The 17,240-nt window shown below is 46.0% G+C and overlaps 1 protein-coding gene across 14 annotated transcripts in view; it reads right to left on the bottom strand.

Moving 5' to 3' along the window:
- Nucleotides 1-272: 272 nt before the first annotated feature.
- KDM5C (lysine demethylase 5C) overlaps nucleotides 273-17,240 on the bottom strand; it is a 30,980-nt gene continuing 14,012 nt past the window's right edge. For 8 of the 14 annotated variants that reach the window (XM_070366335.1, XM_070366346.1, XM_070366336.1 and 5 more), the window contains 14 exons: nucleotides 11,932-12,051; nucleotides 11,626-11,820; nucleotides 7,200-7,381; nucleotides 6,986-7,110; nucleotides 6,711-6,858; nucleotides 5,999-6,104; nucleotides 4,702-5,060; nucleotides 3,974-4,112; nucleotides 3,312-3,491; nucleotides 3,035-3,172; nucleotides 2,252-2,851; nucleotides 1,891-1,969; nucleotides 1,557-1,756; nucleotides 273-1,448 (listed from right to left, as the gene is read on the bottom strand). In XM_070366335.1, coding sequence (XP_070222436.1) covers nucleotides 1,089-1,448; nucleotides 1,557-1,756; nucleotides 1,891-1,969; nucleotides 2,252-2,851; nucleotides 3,035-3,172; nucleotides 3,312-3,491; nucleotides 3,974-4,112; nucleotides 4,702-5,060; nucleotides 5,999-6,104; nucleotides 6,711-6,858; nucleotides 6,986-7,110; nucleotides 7,200-7,381; nucleotides 11,626-11,820; nucleotides 11,932-12,051 — 2,931 coding nt within the window. In that variant the 3' untranslated portion in view covers nucleotides 273-1,088. The remainder of the gene's footprint in view (nucleotides 1,449-1,556; nucleotides 1,757-1,890; nucleotides 1,970-2,251; nucleotides 2,852-3,034; nucleotides 3,173-3,311; nucleotides 3,492-3,973; nucleotides 4,113-4,701; nucleotides 5,061-5,998; nucleotides 6,105-6,710; nucleotides 6,859-6,985; nucleotides 7,111-7,199; nucleotides 7,382-11,625; nucleotides 11,821-11,931; nucleotides 12,052-17,240) is intronic. The other 6 variants (XM_070366338.1, XM_070366342.1, XM_070366344.1 and 3 more) reach the window with 3 other exon arrangements.

Raw genomic sequence — 17,240 nt, 5'->3', positions numbered from 1 at the left:
GGCTCGAAGAGGGTGGACAGGAGGGCATAAAGTTGCAGGCGGCTGTGGCAGGAGTTACGTGCCAGGGCCTATCTCTTGGGAGATGGCTAAAACTAGCTTAGGGTGGAGTGGGGGGAGAACTGGGATGTCTTGCCCATGGTTAAGGAGAACCTGGCAGAACTCGTTTCAGAACTCAGCTCCCTGGCTTCAGCCCTTGTGCTCCACCAGCACCGCAGCTCCTCCACTGACAGGTGATGGAGACCTTCCGAAGAGAAATGCACTTCAGAAACATGTTTCAAAAAAATGTTGCTAAGGGTTTTATTTCTAACAAGAGGAAAATAATAAAATAAAATTAAAATAGGCTTCAGTTGGAACCAAGTTTCTTGTTTTGCCTTTTTTTCCTTTTGAACAAATTAATTACACACCAACAATCATCTTTTATTACAACATGAACCCAGGAGGAGGAAAGGAGACAGGGCAGGACATGGAGGGAAGGTCAAGGTGGTAATGAGGACAAGCACCAAAAGCTTTCTTCAGATCTCAGGGAGCCCTCCTCAGCTCCCCAACCAAATTTATTTAAAATAATAAACTGTGAGCACAGCTATGTGAAGTTTCCTCCTCCTGGGTGGAAGTCAGGGGAAGGGAGAAGAAGGTGAGGGGAGGGATGGAGGCAGGAGAAGGGGGGAAGGAGGAGGAAGAGTGAAGGGGGGAGGTGAGGTTAGTGTAGCATGGCCTGGCCAGGGCCACAACTGGGGAGAGAAGGGAGAGGAGATTCCCCCAGTTTGCATATGCACTGGCTGTCTCTCTGGAATGGTGCTGGCCCAGCCCCAGCCACCCCCCTGCCACCTGCCCATCCGTCTATCTGCCTCAGGTGTCTAGGAATGCTGGTTAGAGGCTACCAGGGAGGGGGACTCCAGGGGCCAGCCCCCAGGAGCTGAGGTCTGAACAATACCTTGGAGTCAGAATATAAAAGTCAAGGGACTCAGGGGTGGGCTGGGGTGGTCATCCCCCCTACTCGCCCACCTCCCAAGAAGCAGGCTTGATGGTCAGAAAGAGGATCCTTGAGGCCAAGGGGTCTCTGTTGGGGTCTGTGCTAGGCTCAGCCACTGTCACAACTGTTGCTGAGACGGCTGCTGTGGGCAGGGCACATGCAGCCGGGGAGTCAAAGTGGGGAAAGGGCCCGAGGAGCCTGAACTGGCCCCTAGTGCAGGCTCCAAGCCATTCTCCTGGGTGCTGGGGCTGTCAGTGGTGGGCAGGGGTGGGGGTGGACCCTCACCCCCAGTCTCCTCCTCCAGCTCCTCCTCCTCCTGGGCCTCCTCGGCCTCTGGCCCTGAGCTCCGTACCCTCTTTGGCTCTAGCTCCTCTCGGGCTGGGTCATCACCCTCCCCACCCCGATCTGCTTTCCGCCGCCGCCGCCTCTCCAGTGCCCGGCCCCGTGCTCGGCTCCCATGGCGCTCAGCCTTCTCCAGCTGTGATCACAACAGGCAAAAAGAGGTGCAGCACAAGTGGTCAGGCCTGAGCTCCTTGACTGCTCCGCCTGACCTCCTAGCTCTGCACATGACCTGTCCTCTCCTCACCTCCAGAAGTGTGCGGATCCGCTCCACATCTGGAGGCTGCCCAGCCTGCAGCAGCTGCCAGATGCTCTGGTTCTCATCCAGGGTCACCTCAAGCAAGTCCCCCTCCAACATGAGCTCCTCTAGGGGGGTCCGGGTTGCCTCAGGCAGCTCCAACACAGGGCCAGTCAACCGTGGCAACAGCGAGGACAGCAGCTCCAGGTCTGGGGGGTTGCGGGGACAGGTTGTGTTAGAGGCTACTCCTGGTTATACCCCTGCCCCCTACCACGACAGAGCTAAGGACCACAGGGATCACTCTGGTGAGATCCACTAACAGCCTAGCCACACTTAGACCTACCTCTCTTACCTGAGCCCTCCCCCGGGGCTACCTTCTCAGGACTGGTCATGCTGTCTCCATTCTCTAGCAACCCCTGCACCTGCCAAAGAGATCAAGAAAAGGTAGTGATAACTGAAGAACCAGGTCCTACTGCTGCCCCCCAACTTCAGACTTGGGACCCTCCACCTCCTGGAGAAGGGCAGACACAGGCTGCCAGCATTGAGCATTACAGGGATCTGGAGAGGAGGCAGAATGGGGCAAGAAGGCCAGGCCAAAGGAGACCAAAAGTCAGAGAGCAGGGGTAGTAGGGCTGGAGCCTAAGTAAGGGCAAGGGCTAGGAGACAGGAATTTGAGGGTCAAAGAGCTGGGCTGCACAGCTCACCTTAGGCATATCCTTGCCACTGCCTTCTCTGAGAGGGTCAGAGGCGGGGGCTGAAGGGTAGGTAGGGGGCTCCTCGGGCCTGGGTTCAGCCTGCAGCCGCTGGCGAAGCTCAGCCAGCCGTCCCAACAGAGCAGTCACATCCTCAGAGGCCAGAGCCTGCCTTGCACGGCCTTGCCAGCTGATGGCCCTCTCTGTGAGGCACTGTAGGGCCTCACCCTCAGGCAGCCGCACAGGCAGTCTCTGCAGCGCTACCAGCAGTGCCAAGATGGTCTCCAGGCGTGGGCGCCGTGAGCGCATGCACAGCGGACACAAGAATTTGGTGTCCCACTCCCACCAGGCCAGCAGTGGGGATGGGGTGGGACTGGGCCTTGGGGAACTGAGGAGGCGGGGTACCGACACACATCGCCCATGGAACCAGTCCTGACACAGGTCACACTGCAGAGCTCCCACCCCGGCTGGCACCTGCCCACACACACAGATGGAGGTTGCAGAGGAAGCTGTGGTCGATGATGCCAGTGGACTGGGTTTGGTGGAGTTGGTGCGACGTAGCTGCAGGATTCCCTCCTTCTCTTTCTGTTCCCCCTCCTTGAAGGCCACGATCTGCCGTGCCCAGGACAGGGGAGGAGAGGTCAGCACCCCAACCCTCCTTCTCTGGCACCATGAACACCCCACTCCCAAACCAAGAGTACTGACGCACAGGGAGCAAGCGGTCTGCCCATGGTCACCAGGCTCAGATACTATCATTGCCAGACTCTTCTCCCCATCTGGGCCTAAGCTCCTTACCACAGAGCCTGGGTCCCTGAGGTCCTGCGCAGATAGCCCCAGCAGCTCTGTGTCAGATTTGTACAACCCCAGCTCCTTCTCCATCCAACGGCTGCGCTTGGTGCTGTCTGAGCCGGCGTCTGCACACGGGCAGAGCACCTGAGGCAGGCAGGCAGAAAGGGAATGTCTGGGGTTCCCCTCCTTCCCATACCCAAAGCCCCCAAACCCACATTCTCACATGAGCTGTCTCATCTGGGTCAGAGGCAGGAGAGGCTGTGGGTCAGGTCCCAGGCCTCACCTCCAGCAGAGTGTAGCAAGAATTCTTCTTGAGGAAGGTCTTGGAGGCCTTCTCCCTCCAGGAGTGCGCTGTCAGTACCTGCAGCTCTAGCTGTCTCAGTTCCTCCAACCCCACAGGTAGGTCCCGGCCCACAGCCACCAGACCCTCCAAGTCATCCAGGCAGGGGTAGTGATCACCATTCTGGGACAGGGCAAGAGAAAGCTCAATTCAACTCGCCAGCATCTACTGATGCTACTCTGTCCCTGGCCCTGAATTGGGAAGATGGACTGGACTCACAGTCTTGAGCCAGAAGAAAAGACTCATCCTAAGGAAGGTATGCCTACTTGGCTCTCTCCTCCAACTCCTACATCCACTGGATCAGCCTCCAGATATCCAGGCAGTCCCCAGGACCACCAGACCAGTTACGCTGTTGTGGTTGGCCTCTTTTAGCCTCCCTGCCCCTACCATTCTCATCTTAACCAGCATCCTATCTTCCCTCAGGCCAGCCTCGCAACCGTTCTTCACACTGCTCACCAAGCACGTTCTGCCTCCTCACAATGTGCTATGCCCCCTTCCTCGCTCTAGCCAACCGAACTCAACCCAGAACAACGCAGTGTATGACATCTCTCCCATCTGGACTGAAGATCTGGGGTGAAGGGTGGGTGGGGCAACAGGGTCCTCACTTGGATCTCGTCCACATCAGCAATCCAAGCCCGGGCCTTAGCAAGAGCCTCCTTGAGAGCCTGGATGTTGGGCAGGTGAACAGGGATGTTTTCTGCCTCATGAATTATGGCCTCAAGCGTGGCTGGTGGATGCTTCTGCCTAAAGGTAGGGAAAAAAGAGGCCTCAGTCTGGGATGGTCTCTGTGACCAGAAGCCCAGCCTGACTTTTGGGTATAGCAGTATGAGCCCCTGTGGCTGCCACTTGGGCCTACTTGCTTGCATTCTGCCTACAAGCGGCTGTCAGTCTCTGCTTGTTCCATATTGCACGCACCAAAACTTCTGCCGTATCCCCATGCTGTTTGTCCACCAGTCTGTCCACCTGCTGGCAGTGCCTACACACACAACCTGTAGTATTAATCTGGGAACTGCAGTTTGTCAGACTGTCCCATGTGTGGGGCTTTCTACTGACAGGTGTTCATCTGCTCGTTGGTACTTCTCATGACTGTGTGCACACGTCAGCCTGTGGAGCTAGTCCTCTATATAGCTCTGCATTTGTCCATCTCTGTTTCTCCATAAGACTACCTCTGACTACGTGTAACACAGAGTTAAACAAAAAAGGGGAGGATAGGATAGTCAATACACCAATACAGGAGTCTGGTGCTCAAGGCCACCCATGGGAATCATCTTCAGCTTCTCTGCTAAACTCTGAAGGATGCAGTAGAGCAGGGAGGGGAAGAAGCTAGACCTACCTGGCCTCCAGGCAGAGGTGGGCCTTCTCCTCCCAGCGTTCGGCAATGGTCAGTAGCTCCTGCAGTTCGGCTTGGGCCTTGTCCACAGCAGGGCTAGGGGCCACACTGGCACCTGCTACCAACAGTCCCCGCATGACAGCCAGGGTGCCTCTTCGGGCTGACGGGGCCAGTGTGCGTTTAACCTCATCCAGCCATTGTGCCTGTTCCACCTGCCGCTGGAGCTGCTGGGCTTCAGGTACCTCCACTCCAAGCTGCCGCCCTCTCTCCAGCAGGGACTGCAGGAGCCCTGGACTGGACGGCAATGAGGCCAGAGCCTCACAGGCCTCAGCTTGGTAGGCTTCCACCTGTTCCAGAATACCCTACCAGGACACAAACAAAAAAACAAACTCCTCAGCAGAGCCCACACAGAGATCCCACCACCACGTACCTCTGCCCTATTTACCTTCTTACCCTTCAGTATTTGGGAAGAGAACCTAGCATGGTCTAGGCACTCTTCCTTCGCCAGGCCCTAAGCAGTGGTTCCTAATACTCACTGCCCACTAAATACCCTGGGACATTTTAAAACACAGATCTCTGGGTCCACTCCTTGAGATTCTTAATAGGGATCGGTCAGGAGTCTAAAGGGCTTCCCTGGTGGCTCAGTGGTAAAGAATCTGCCTGTAATGCAGGAGACCCGGGTTTGATCCCTGGGTTGGGAAGATCCCCTGGAGGAGGGCATGGCAACCACAACCCACTCCAGTACTTTTGACTGGAGAAGTCTGTGGGCAGAGGAGCCTGGCGGGCTACAGTCCATAGGGTCGCACAAAGTCAGACAGGACTGAAGTGACTAAGCAGCAGCAGGAGTCTATGCTTTATTTAAGCGCCCAGAGGATTCTGATGTATATCATCAGGAGACCCTCTGTCCTAAAAATGTTGTTATGCTTGGCCTTCTCACAATCTCTACACTCACACTGGTGTCCATTGCTCTTTCCACACTATTTCTGTACTTTCTTGAACTTTACTCCGCTTTCCAGGCACAGAAACACCCTTGTTACTTCCTTTCACCTCTTCTACCTTGAAGAGGAAACCTTTCCTTGACTACGCATCCTGTATCTGTACCCTTGCCACTTGGCCCTCAAATCCCATTTCTAACAGGCAGTTTGCTAAACCCTTTGTCTCCTACCTCTATTACTCACAGGTGTATCCTGTCTTGCCCAAATACTTGCCACTTTTGAAAGAAGTCAAGAGTGGCCTGCAGCTCAGGTCCCCCTCCCCTCCCCCAAACCCTCAGCAGCACCCCAAGTTCACCCCTCCTCACCTTGACATCCCCAATCTGGTGCATGGCACAAGGCAAGTTGTTCATCTGGTCCAGAAAGGCCCGGAGCTCAGCAAGGGTCATCTGCAGACCAGCCATCCTGTGGGGGCTATGGAGTTTCACATGTAGTTTCAAGTCCAGCCCAGTCCCCTCCCTCCATCTCTGTACTAAGGCCCAACACCTTTCCTCATACATGCCCACCTTGACTTCTCATACTTCACAGTTCTCTGCAAATGCCCAGGTTAGAGGGAGAGTTTTAAGATACATGCATGTTCATATGATGAGGGAAAAGAATTAGAAGAGAGGAATATAGGATTTATTTGGTGGGGAAAGCTTAGAAATTGATGGCAACAGAAGCTGGACAATTATAATCCATATTCTACTGTGAACTCAGATTAAGTGTATGCTTCTGTGTCCTTTTCTTATCCCTAAACCTCCAACAACTCCCTGACCTCAGCCCGTCTGAAATCAGTACCTTCAGGTACTGATAAAAAGAAACAATCCTAACTTTCTTAGCACTGAGGTACTCCCCTCCGTTCTAGCTGCCTGGCCTCCTTGCCTCCCCAGTTCTTCCAATGACAGTGCTTGTCAGCTTCCTGTTGATGTCACTTGCTAATGGTACTCAGAGTTCACCACCACCCCCTGCCAACAGTCCTTTCCTAAGGTGCTCATTCCTCAGCAGGCTATCTGTGCCCAATGCCTCACGCTGCCATACCCAGCTTCCTGGCCGCTGACCAGCCCCAGAGCCCGGGACACGCAAGCCTCTGCCTCACTCAGGCAGTTCTTTAGTCGCTGCAGCAGCTCACTGTTAGGAAACCTCCGCTCACGGGCCTCTGACTCTAGTGCCCTCAGCTCTTCAAGGCCTGGAGAGAGAATAAGAGCAGCAAGGAGTAGGCAGTATTGAGTAAAGGCAGAGGAAGGGGGTGGAGGGTACAGAAGAAAAGGGAATAGAACTTGCCTGTGGAGTCCCTCCGTCCCCCCATCACTCACTGCGCTTCCGCCCATCCTCCACCTCCAGGGCCACTCGCACTTTGTTGGCCCACGTGTCAAAGGACTCAGCCCGGACCTTCAGCTTATGGAGCATGGCAGGGAGCTCATCCAAGGTGTACCGATACCTACAGGAAGAGGACAGGGAAGAGCACATCTGGCCCAGTTCTACATCCCCTTCCTCAGCCCACTTCCCCCAGGTAGGCCCCCTGCTCACCTCAAGTACTGCCGGCTACTGGAGCACTTGCAGAGATCATTGATGTGGGAGAGGCAGACAAGGCCATCAGGGCAGTCATAGCAGGCTAGGGCTGATAGAAAGCACGTGGTCTTGCACTTGATGCACTGGCGTTCATCATCCGGGAGCAGCTCAAAAGCTTCTCGCTCAGCTTCAGTGATGCCCTGGGGGTGTTCATTATATAGAACCAGAACAGGGCTGCAGAAACCCCTAACTCAGCCACCACTGAGCTCCACATAAAAGACTCAAATCTGTGCTAGGAGCTATGAAGGAGACAAAACTCCACAGATCACACTGCCTCTGTGAAGTCCAGACTCTCAAAGCTGGGTAATCATATGAAGCAGGGTAAGATCAATGTAGGTTGAGAGGAAGAAAAATCAGGTAAGTTTCAGATTAGCAGAAAGGGCCTTAGGGGTGAAGAAGGTGAGGAAAATGTGGACCAAGGCACCAGAGAGATGGCAATATGTGGAAGTGGCCAAGACAAGTGTCGTGTACTGGGGAATAATGCTAGCTTCCAGGCACTCAGTGCCCACTGTGCTCTAGGCACTGTGCTGGCTGCTTTAGCAGCACACTGCATACACATCTACAACTTAAGAGAAATAAACTCTATGTGCTTGTATCCAGTGTTTAAAGTTCCCAACCTAAGCCAATGACTTTACTGTTGATTAGATGAAGAAAAAGCAATCCACTCCAAAAATGGAGGAAAAGCCAGCTATCTTGGAGTAACTGAAAGACAAGATGATGCTATACATTATGAGCAATTTTGGGGATTTTAGAGAGAAATTTTGATTCTAACAGTTTTTGTCTTCTGTACTGACCTAACTTCTGTGTAAGTCCATTGCACATTACAAATCCCACCCTGCCACAGATGTGCTCTGCACATTACAAACCCTGCTCATATGAGTCCATTGCACATTACAAATCCAGCTGTGTTGATATAGAGTAAATTATTTAAACCTCTCTGGGTTTCAGTTTCCCTATTTTGTAAAATGGAGACTATGGTACTATCCTCATTGGGTTGGGATTAACAAAGGTAAAGTCACTAAGGACTTAGAAAAGTATCTTAGCACTTAGAATAGTGGAACCACAACAGGCCCTCAAAAGTCAAAGTAACCTTGAGAAAGAAAAACAAAGCTGGAGGTATCAAGTTTCTTGATTTCAAACTATATTACAAAGCTGCAGTAATCAAAACAGTATGGTAATGACATAAAAATAGACACATAAACCAACGGTAAGCCCAAAAATAAACTCTCATACATACACTCAACTAATATTTGACAAGGGAGTCAAGAATACTCAGTGGGGAAAAGATAGTCTCTTCAATAAATGGTGCTGGGAAAACCAGATAATCACAGGTAGAAAAATGAAACTGGACCTTTATCTTATATCACTCATGAAAATTAACTTGAAATAGATTAAAAACTTAAACATAAGAACTGAAACCATAAAACTCCTAGAAGAAAATATAGGGAAAATGTTCCTGGACATTGGTGTGGGCAATGATTTCTTATACATGGTATATTTAAAAAGCACAAGCAACAAAAGCAAAAATAAATAAGTGGAACTATATCAAACTAAAAAGCATCTGCACAGCAGAAGAAATCATCAACAAAATGAAAATGCAACCCATGGAATGGGAGAAAATATTTGCAAACTGTCTATCTGATAAATGGTTAACATCCAAAGTATATAAAGGACTCATACAATTCAACAGCAAAACCCCAAACACCCAAATAAGAACTGGGCAGAGGACCTGAAAAGATGTTTTTCCAAAGAAGACATACAAATGGCTAATAGGTACATGAAAAAATGTACAACATTACTAACCATCAGGAAAATGCAAATCAAAACCATTAATATCCCCTCCCACCTGTCAGAATGGGTTATCATCAGAAAGAAAAGAGATAACGTGTTGGAGAGAAGGTGGAGACAAGGGAAACTGTGCACTGTGGTAGGAATGCAAACTGGTACAGCCACTTTGGAAAACAGTATGAAGGTTTCTCAAAAAATTAAAATAGAATTAACCATATGATCTAGCAATCCCTCTTCTGGGTATACTCCAAAGGAAATGAAACTAGGATCTCAAAAAGATATCTGCACTCTCATGTTCACTACAGCATTATTCACAATAGCCAAGATACGGAAATAACCTAAGAGTCCATAAATGGATGAATGGATAAAGATGATGTGGTGTATGTATGTGTATATGTACATATACATACAATGGAATATGTATTACTCAGCCATATGGAAGACAGCAATCTTGCCATTTGTGACAACACAGATGGACCTTGAGGGCATTATATAAGTCAAATCAGACAAAAAAGACAAATATCACAGAGTATAACTTATATATGGAATCCAAAAAAGCCAAACTCCTAAAAACAGAGTAGTAGGAGTTCCCTGGTGGCCTAGTGGTTAGAATCCCAGGTTTTCACTGCCATGCCCTGGGTTCAGCCCCTGGAGGGGGGATTGCGATCCTGCAAGCTGGCTTGCAGCACGGCCAAACAAAACAAACAAGAAACAGAGTAGAATGGTGGTGGCCAAGGGCTAGGGAGGTCGGAAAATAGGAAGATGCTGGTCAAAGGACAAACTTCCAGTTAGAAAATAAATAGATTTGGGGGAGTCTAATCTATAACATGATGACTATAGGAGGGGGGAAAATGGGCATTCAACAAATATTTACTGATATTAGCTAATTTTCAGATAAAGACACATATTTCATGGGGCTATCTCAAAGTCTTAGAGAGAGTAACTTGCACAAAGTGAGAATGTGACTACAGCCTATTTTGAATCTGATGCTAGAGAATGCTGCTCTTAGGGTGAACCCCCTAGGTGTTCCTGGATCATGAACTCCTTAGAGAACTGGATGTAAGCTATGAGCCCTCTTGCTAGAAAAGGACTCAAACATATACACAAACATATACAAACACACACACACACACACAATCTTTCACAGAATTTGAGCCCTCTCGCTAGAAAAGGACACACACACACACACACACACAGAATTTTGAGACTGGGGGTTCCAGAATTCTTCTCTTAGGTAAGGGCCAAATTCTGAGAATTTGAGAATAGAGAATTCTGAGTGTTAGTATGGGAACATCTACTTTTCCCACCTTACTTTGGCTCCTTCCTATAGCCTAGCACAGCCCCAAAGTCATCACTTAATAACAGCACTGAACAGAGAGAAAAAATTATGCCTAGAAAAGCCCATCAACTAATACCACAGACTGATAGGCCCCAGACCTCCAACACTTACCAAAGCTGCAATTCTTACAGCCCATGCTCATAGGGAAGTTATAAATGAGCTTTAAAATAAGAAAATATTAGCCTAAATTTCCTTATTTTAAGAAAAGGGATCCAGCATGGGATTCCTCAAGACCAGCATTCTTTTGTGCATCCTATGGAGCACTCTCACTAAATCAATTCCCTAACTGAGCAAGTTTGGAGCTTTAAGGCAGCTAAACTACATGAACAGCAGTCCCACTCACCTTCAAATAAAACTGATAAGTTATGAGGAATCTATCTGCCTTCTACTCAGTAACACGAACCCAATCTGAACTGCTAAACCATTTGAACTGCAATAAAATGGCATTTAATATCCCATATTTCAATTATTTTGTTCATGTATTAATATTATCAATAACAGCAGCTGCTACACTGAAAGTGCAGTAATAGATGCTTTGACATAAATCATCTTACTCAAGCTTTACAACCACCTCACAAGAGGTATTTATTCCCATTTTATAGAGTGGGAGAGTAAGACTATGAAAGGTTAGGTAACCTAAAAAGGTTGTCCAAGCTTACCAGCAAATGGGGGTTTTGTTATGTCAGTTGGTCTTATTGGGTTATTTAAATAATCATGAATAGCAGCTATACCAGCACCTGCTATGGGTCACTTACTTAACATCTTGAAAGAAAAGAAAGTGAAAGTAAAGTCACTCAGTCATGTCCAGCTCTTTGCGACCCCATAGACTGTAACCTACCAGGCTCCTCCATCCATGGAATTTTCCAGGCAAGAGTACTAGAGTGGGTTGCCATTTCCTTCTCCAGGGAATCTTCCTGACCCAAGGGATCGAACCTGGGTCTCCCTCAATGCAGGCAGACACTACACCATCTGAGCCACCTGGGAAGCCCACTTAACAACTTAAATCCACTCAACTATCCAAAAAGATAAGCACTATTATAATTCCATTTTTTTTCAGATGGGGATGCTGAGGCTCAGTCAAGTAAATTAACTTGCCAACAGTTATTAGTAAATGGTAGAGAATGGAATGTAGTTTTCAACTTAGATGTGTCTAGTTCTTTTTAGTACTTCCCAAGAGTAGAGCCTACTACTACTTCCTCCTCTCCTATCTCTGCCAGACTAGGGTACCCAATCCTGTGCACTCTCCCCACCACTCACCTTCTCCAACAGGGCCTTTCGTAGACGCCGCTCCTCCTGCACCATGATGAACATCTCTTTATGCACAGCTGCTGCTAGATTCAGGTCCAGCTTCTCTGGACAAGCAGCCATCTTGCAGATGAGCTCCTCATGGGAGAAGACACAATATCTTCGGAGTCGGCGGTAGTGCTCAATGCACTGGCGCCCAGCTGGCAGCTGTGGTCAGGTTCAAGGTTGAGCATAGCCAAGTCTGGAGGCCATGGTGCCTCAGCTTCCCTACCACCCTCCTGCTTCTCCTTGCCACCCCTCATCACACTCCAGACTCACCCAGTCAGCAGTGCAAAAGTTGACAGCCTCAGCAAAGTTGTAGCCTTGGTTAAAGCCACTGTGGTAAGCACGAGGGAAGGTAATGACGAATTCTCCTGCACACTGGTTTGTGCGGACAACCTGAGGAAGAAAAGCCAAGATCGCTGAGATAAAAGTTTTCCATAGTCTACAGAAACCTCATCTAAGTGCAGAGTCCTCAAGGAGAGGAAGGAAAGTCTCAGGGAATGGTCTGACAACAGATTCCCAGATCCTCCAACTCCAACAGAGAGGACCACTGGTCTCTGTTCTCAAGGTTTTGATTTGTGATGACAGGAAATATTGTAAAGTAATTAGCCTCCAATTAAAATAAATAAATTAATTTAAAAAAAAAGAGAATTTGAGTCAAAAGCAGGAAATATACCAAAATATTTCAACTTCCTTAATAATTTTTATAAAAATTCAAAATATAACTTTCCATTAAGCTGGCCATTCCTTTCTCAGTAACAATTTTTGTTACCAGTCATGTAAGCAGTTTCACACCAAGTGGTTCTACAAAATCTGTTATAAAATCAGCAGGCCCTGCCATTCTCCATTTCCTACAGCCATTGGTTTTCACCTCTTCTGATTATTTTGGCATTCACCTTAACAATTCTAAATATCATGCCTCAAGACTATATTAAAAACAGCCTTCTATTTCTCAATTTGCTTAGTTTTCTATGCATGTATTAGTACGTTAATCCCAACCTTTTTGACAAATGTAAAACTCTATCACTTTTCACCTTTCTGTAGCAATCTCTGATAGAGCCTTATGATCTGTTACAATTGGGACCAGCTGCCCTCCCTGGATTGTCACTCTCCCATGACAGATTTCCTGTTTCCTAGATCCCATGTCTTCCTCTTTCTTGGTTTGTTCCTTTGCTGTGGTTAATTAAGCACATCATCCAACAGCTTCCTGAGAAACAGTGGGAAGAATTTAGAAAAATATCTCTATTCTACTCTCACATTTGATAATTTGACGGCACATATAAAATTCTAAGTTGAAAATCATTTTGAAGGCATGGTTCTAGTGTTCTGGATTCCAGTGTTGCTTTTGAAAGTTTGAAGCCATTCTGATCTGTAATGCTTTGAATGAAACCAGTTTTCTCTCAGAAAGCTTGTACGAGTTTTCTGGTCCCAGTGTTTGTGAAAATTCACCAGATATACCTTGGTGTGGATCTATTCTCATTCATGTACTGGGTAGGCCCTTTGATTCTGGAGACTCTCGTAGTTGAGGGCAATTTTCTTAAACAATTTCATTAATAATTTGATCCTTTCAGTTTTCATTTATTCTCTTTTCAGAGAGAATTATTGAATATTGAACTACCAGAAAAAGTTCTCTGATTTTCTCTAGCTTTTTCTGCCTTTAACTTTTTATTCTATTTTCTGGGAGATATCCTTAACTGTTTATCTTCTATGCTTTTTATTTAGTTTTCCACTTTTGTTATCATTAATTTTAATTTCCAAGAGCTCTTTTTTGTTCTTAGCATGTTCTTTTAAAATAGCATCTTGTTCTTATTTTATGTTTGCAACATATGCTCATCTCTGAAAGTTTTAATGAGGTTTCTTTTCCTTTTCTTTTTGAAGTTTATTTCTCCCAGCCTACCCTCTGTTCAAACTGCTTTTTTACCATTTGGTTCTACTTTGTTCTAGAGTTTTCTCGGTTATCTACTTATATTCAAAAGTAAGAAAGGAAAAGACTGAATAGAAGTTCTGAGTACTGAGATGAAGTTTGTCAACTGTGAGCTTCACTGTAGGGTAAAGCCACTTAGTTTGGGAAACTCTAGGTCTTTCCTTCTGAGCCAGTTAAGAGTCCCCAGAGAAAACTCACCCATATTCTGTGCCCGAAGAAAAAAGGTTTGGCTACCAGTGTTCTAAGCGTCAAGTGGAGGAAGATGGCTGGGAACCTCAACATTCAGTAAGTATACAATGAATTCTAGTATTTTCACTATACCTCAATTGTACCTAAAAGACCTCAATCCAGAGATCAATTTCAAAAGTACACCTCACAATCTTTTGCTAGTGAGGGAGGGTCACATTTCCCGCTACCTAGTGTGGGTGAGGTTCCCACGGCTTTCAGATTGATTCGCAGATGTTCCAGGTACTGATTTAAGTTTCAGTTTTCCTGTTTCCTAGTTTCAAGAATTTTTTCATTGTCTCTTGTTTTCCCCATCATTGTGATTTTTTTTACCTTAAAAAAAAAATCCCTTTGTGTCATTTAAGTGAAGTTTCAATAAGGAATGGAAGTAGCCATGTGTATGTTTAGTTTGCCACCATTACCAAGAAGTCTTACAAAGTTTTTTAAGACAAACATTTAACGCTGATGAAGACACACTGAAATAAGTACAGTGCAGGTATGGGGACCAATAACTTCTCTCTAGAAAGCAAAATTGCTAATATATACTAAGAACCTAAAAGGTTTATAGCCTTCAACACAATTCCTCTGCTAGGATTCTAGATTAATGTGGAGAGAATCAGCATCCTAACAATATTGAATCTCCAAATTTATTCAGGTCATGTATCAGCTCCTACCTCCAATACATTTTCTTCTCAAATCTATGCCTACTTAGAGACAATATCAGTATTTACTGCTTGTACTGCCGCACTGGCCCCCATTATCAACCAGAATTGTCTTCCCCAACCAAAATGCAAATCTGATCATGTAATGTCCCTGTTGAGAACCTCTCACTCAAATCCTCATATCTACATGATAAAGCCATGGCCCCAATAGACAAACTCTTACTCTTCCTTCAAGTGTCGCCACTTCTACAAATACTTTCCTGACCCCTCCCTCCCTCAACTTCCTAATGACCCAGTCTGTTTTTCTTCTGTAACACCCCTAATAATATTTTATTCCAGTTGTTTACTCATCTCTGTCCTCTACTCAACTACACACGACCAAAGGCAGGGATTGGTTTATTTACTTTCAGGGTGTTGACCAGAGGCCTTGCACACAGGGAGTTCCAGCAGTATCTGTTGAATGATCTAGTCCCAGCCTTGATTTTATAGATGTGAAAACTGAGTCCTAGAAAAGCCTCAAGTAGCAGAGCCAGAAATAAAACCTAATGCTCCTGTACCCTCATTTTGGCAATGTCACTTTACTATTTTCTTCCTATACAGTTTTTTTTAAAAAACTTTCCTCACATTCTGCAGCTATTAAAAAAATGACCCCAAAGTCCATCAACTGGTGAATAGACAAACAAAATTTAGCATATCCATACAATATAATATTAGTCCACCTTAAAAAGGTAGTTCTGAAACAAGCTCTAACACAGATGAACCTCAAAAACATTATGCTAAATGAAAAGCCGGATATACAAAGACCACATATTATTCCATTTATATGAACTGTCTAGAAAAAGCAAATTTTTAGAGTCAGTCAATTAGTGGTTGCTTGAGACTAGGGGTTGGAATGGAGAGTGACCGCAAAAGGGTACACAGGATCCTTTTGGGGTGATGGAAATGTTTTAAAACTGGAATAAAGTAATGGTAGCACAACTTTGTAGATTCACTGAATCGTGCATTTAAAATGCATGATTTTTATGGTATGTAAATTATACTGCAATAAAGTTGTATTTCAAAAAAGATGGTATGAATAGTTCATGGTGAGGAAGCAAAAATCATTCTAAACCAGCACTGTCCAACAGAAATATGCCAGCCACACAAATACTTTTCAAATTCTCTAATAGCCACGTTAAAAAAGTAAAATTAACTTCAATATATTTTATTTACTATATCTACAATATCATTTTAATGTGTAACTGGTATACAGAAGTATTAGTGAGATATTTTAAACTGTTTCATATTACACCTTGAAATCCAACATGTGCTTTATACTTTAAATACATTTCAGTTATGACTACTCATGTTTCAAGTGCTCAACAGCCACATGTGGCTAGTGGCTATCAAGCTGGACAAAGCCATTCTAGATGATCAAACTTAACAAAAGAGATTATAAAAATCCATACACTGATTACTGTTATGTCAAAATTTACATAAAAAACAGGTGGAAACAACAAAATGTGGAGGAAAATAGAGGTGACCTTTGTATTTCCTTTTTTTTTTTTGAAAGGGGGGTGCTGTTTCTTTTATAATAAAAATACTTATACTATATATCTTTTATCTATAAAAAGAAATAGCCTTCTCTCACCAAAGGGGAAGATGGGTAAGGTGGTAGCGGGTAGGGTGGGGGCAACCAAAGATGGCTGAGGGAGCTCCAGCTGGCTAAATTCTAGTTTGCCAACATGTGAATATGAAAAATCAGATGTCTTGATGGAGGGGATACTGCCAAGTCCAAAGAGCCTGGAGATGCTGGGAACTACCTATAGGAGTGGCAGGGCAGACAGAGGGTGAGGTGGTGAAACAGCAGTTGGCCAGAGAAGCTGGGGGGCTATGAGCAGAAGAAATGCTATGGAGGTGGATGCAAAGAGCACATGTTTAAGAGTCTGTGATAAGACTTTTTTAAACAAGAGGCAAGGATTGAATAGCTATATATATATATATATATATATATATACACACACACATATATATGCATCTTAGCTGTCTGAATCCTTAAGGAGAATCCTCTCCTACTCGTACAATTCTTGACATTGTGGGAAAGAAAGGATGCTGTGAATCAGGAAGTAGTCTGAGGAAAGGTCAGACTCAATGTCTACTTGCAAAGAGCATAACTTGAAATGCCCTTGATCATTTCCACACCTTGAGCCCAGTCATTTTCAAATGGGGTGAGGCAGAGAGGGAAAATGTAACCCCCCCCCCAACCTCCCCCAAGTGGAGGAAGGTGACCTGAACTGTTGCAGAATTCATTTCCTCTAATTTCCTAGGTATCTCAATCCTTAGCTAAGTACCACTAAAATGTGTAAAAGTATCACTTGCAGATTATATAGTATAGTAAAACAAGCTGAAGGCAAGAAATTCTGGTGAGAACCACTGACCTAGTCCAAAGACCTGCTGTTCAGGTGACCAGGAATTTCAAGGAGATTAATTCAGTATGTACTGACTGTCTACCATGTCCCATACATCAGAGTAAGTGGCAGGGTAGCTAAGGCTGGGGTGTGGGGGTGTGTGTGTAGGGGAAGTGGTGAGGTGAAGGGAGTGGGGAGAAGTATAACCACAGAATGAGTAAGACTGAAGCAGAGGTGGAAGATGTACTCAATCCTATTCCTACAGGACTACTGATCTGGTTATTTTAAGACCCATACCAGAAAACTGGCTGATGCTAATCAACATTAGAAATTCCCAGGAATATAAAGCCCCTTAGAGGTAAGCCAGGATGTGTACCCAGAGTGGGA

This window comes from Bos mutus, chromosome X (assembly GCF_027580195.1).
Source record: "Bos mutus isolate GX-2022 chromosome X, NWIPB_WYAK_1.1, whole genome shotgun sequence".
Classification (NCBI taxonomy): domain Eukaryota; kingdom Metazoa; phylum Chordata; class Mammalia; order Artiodactyla; family Bovidae; genus Bos; species Bos mutus.
Note: the sequence above shows the minus strand (reverse complement) of the source record. Positions and strands in the feature narration are given on the sequence as shown.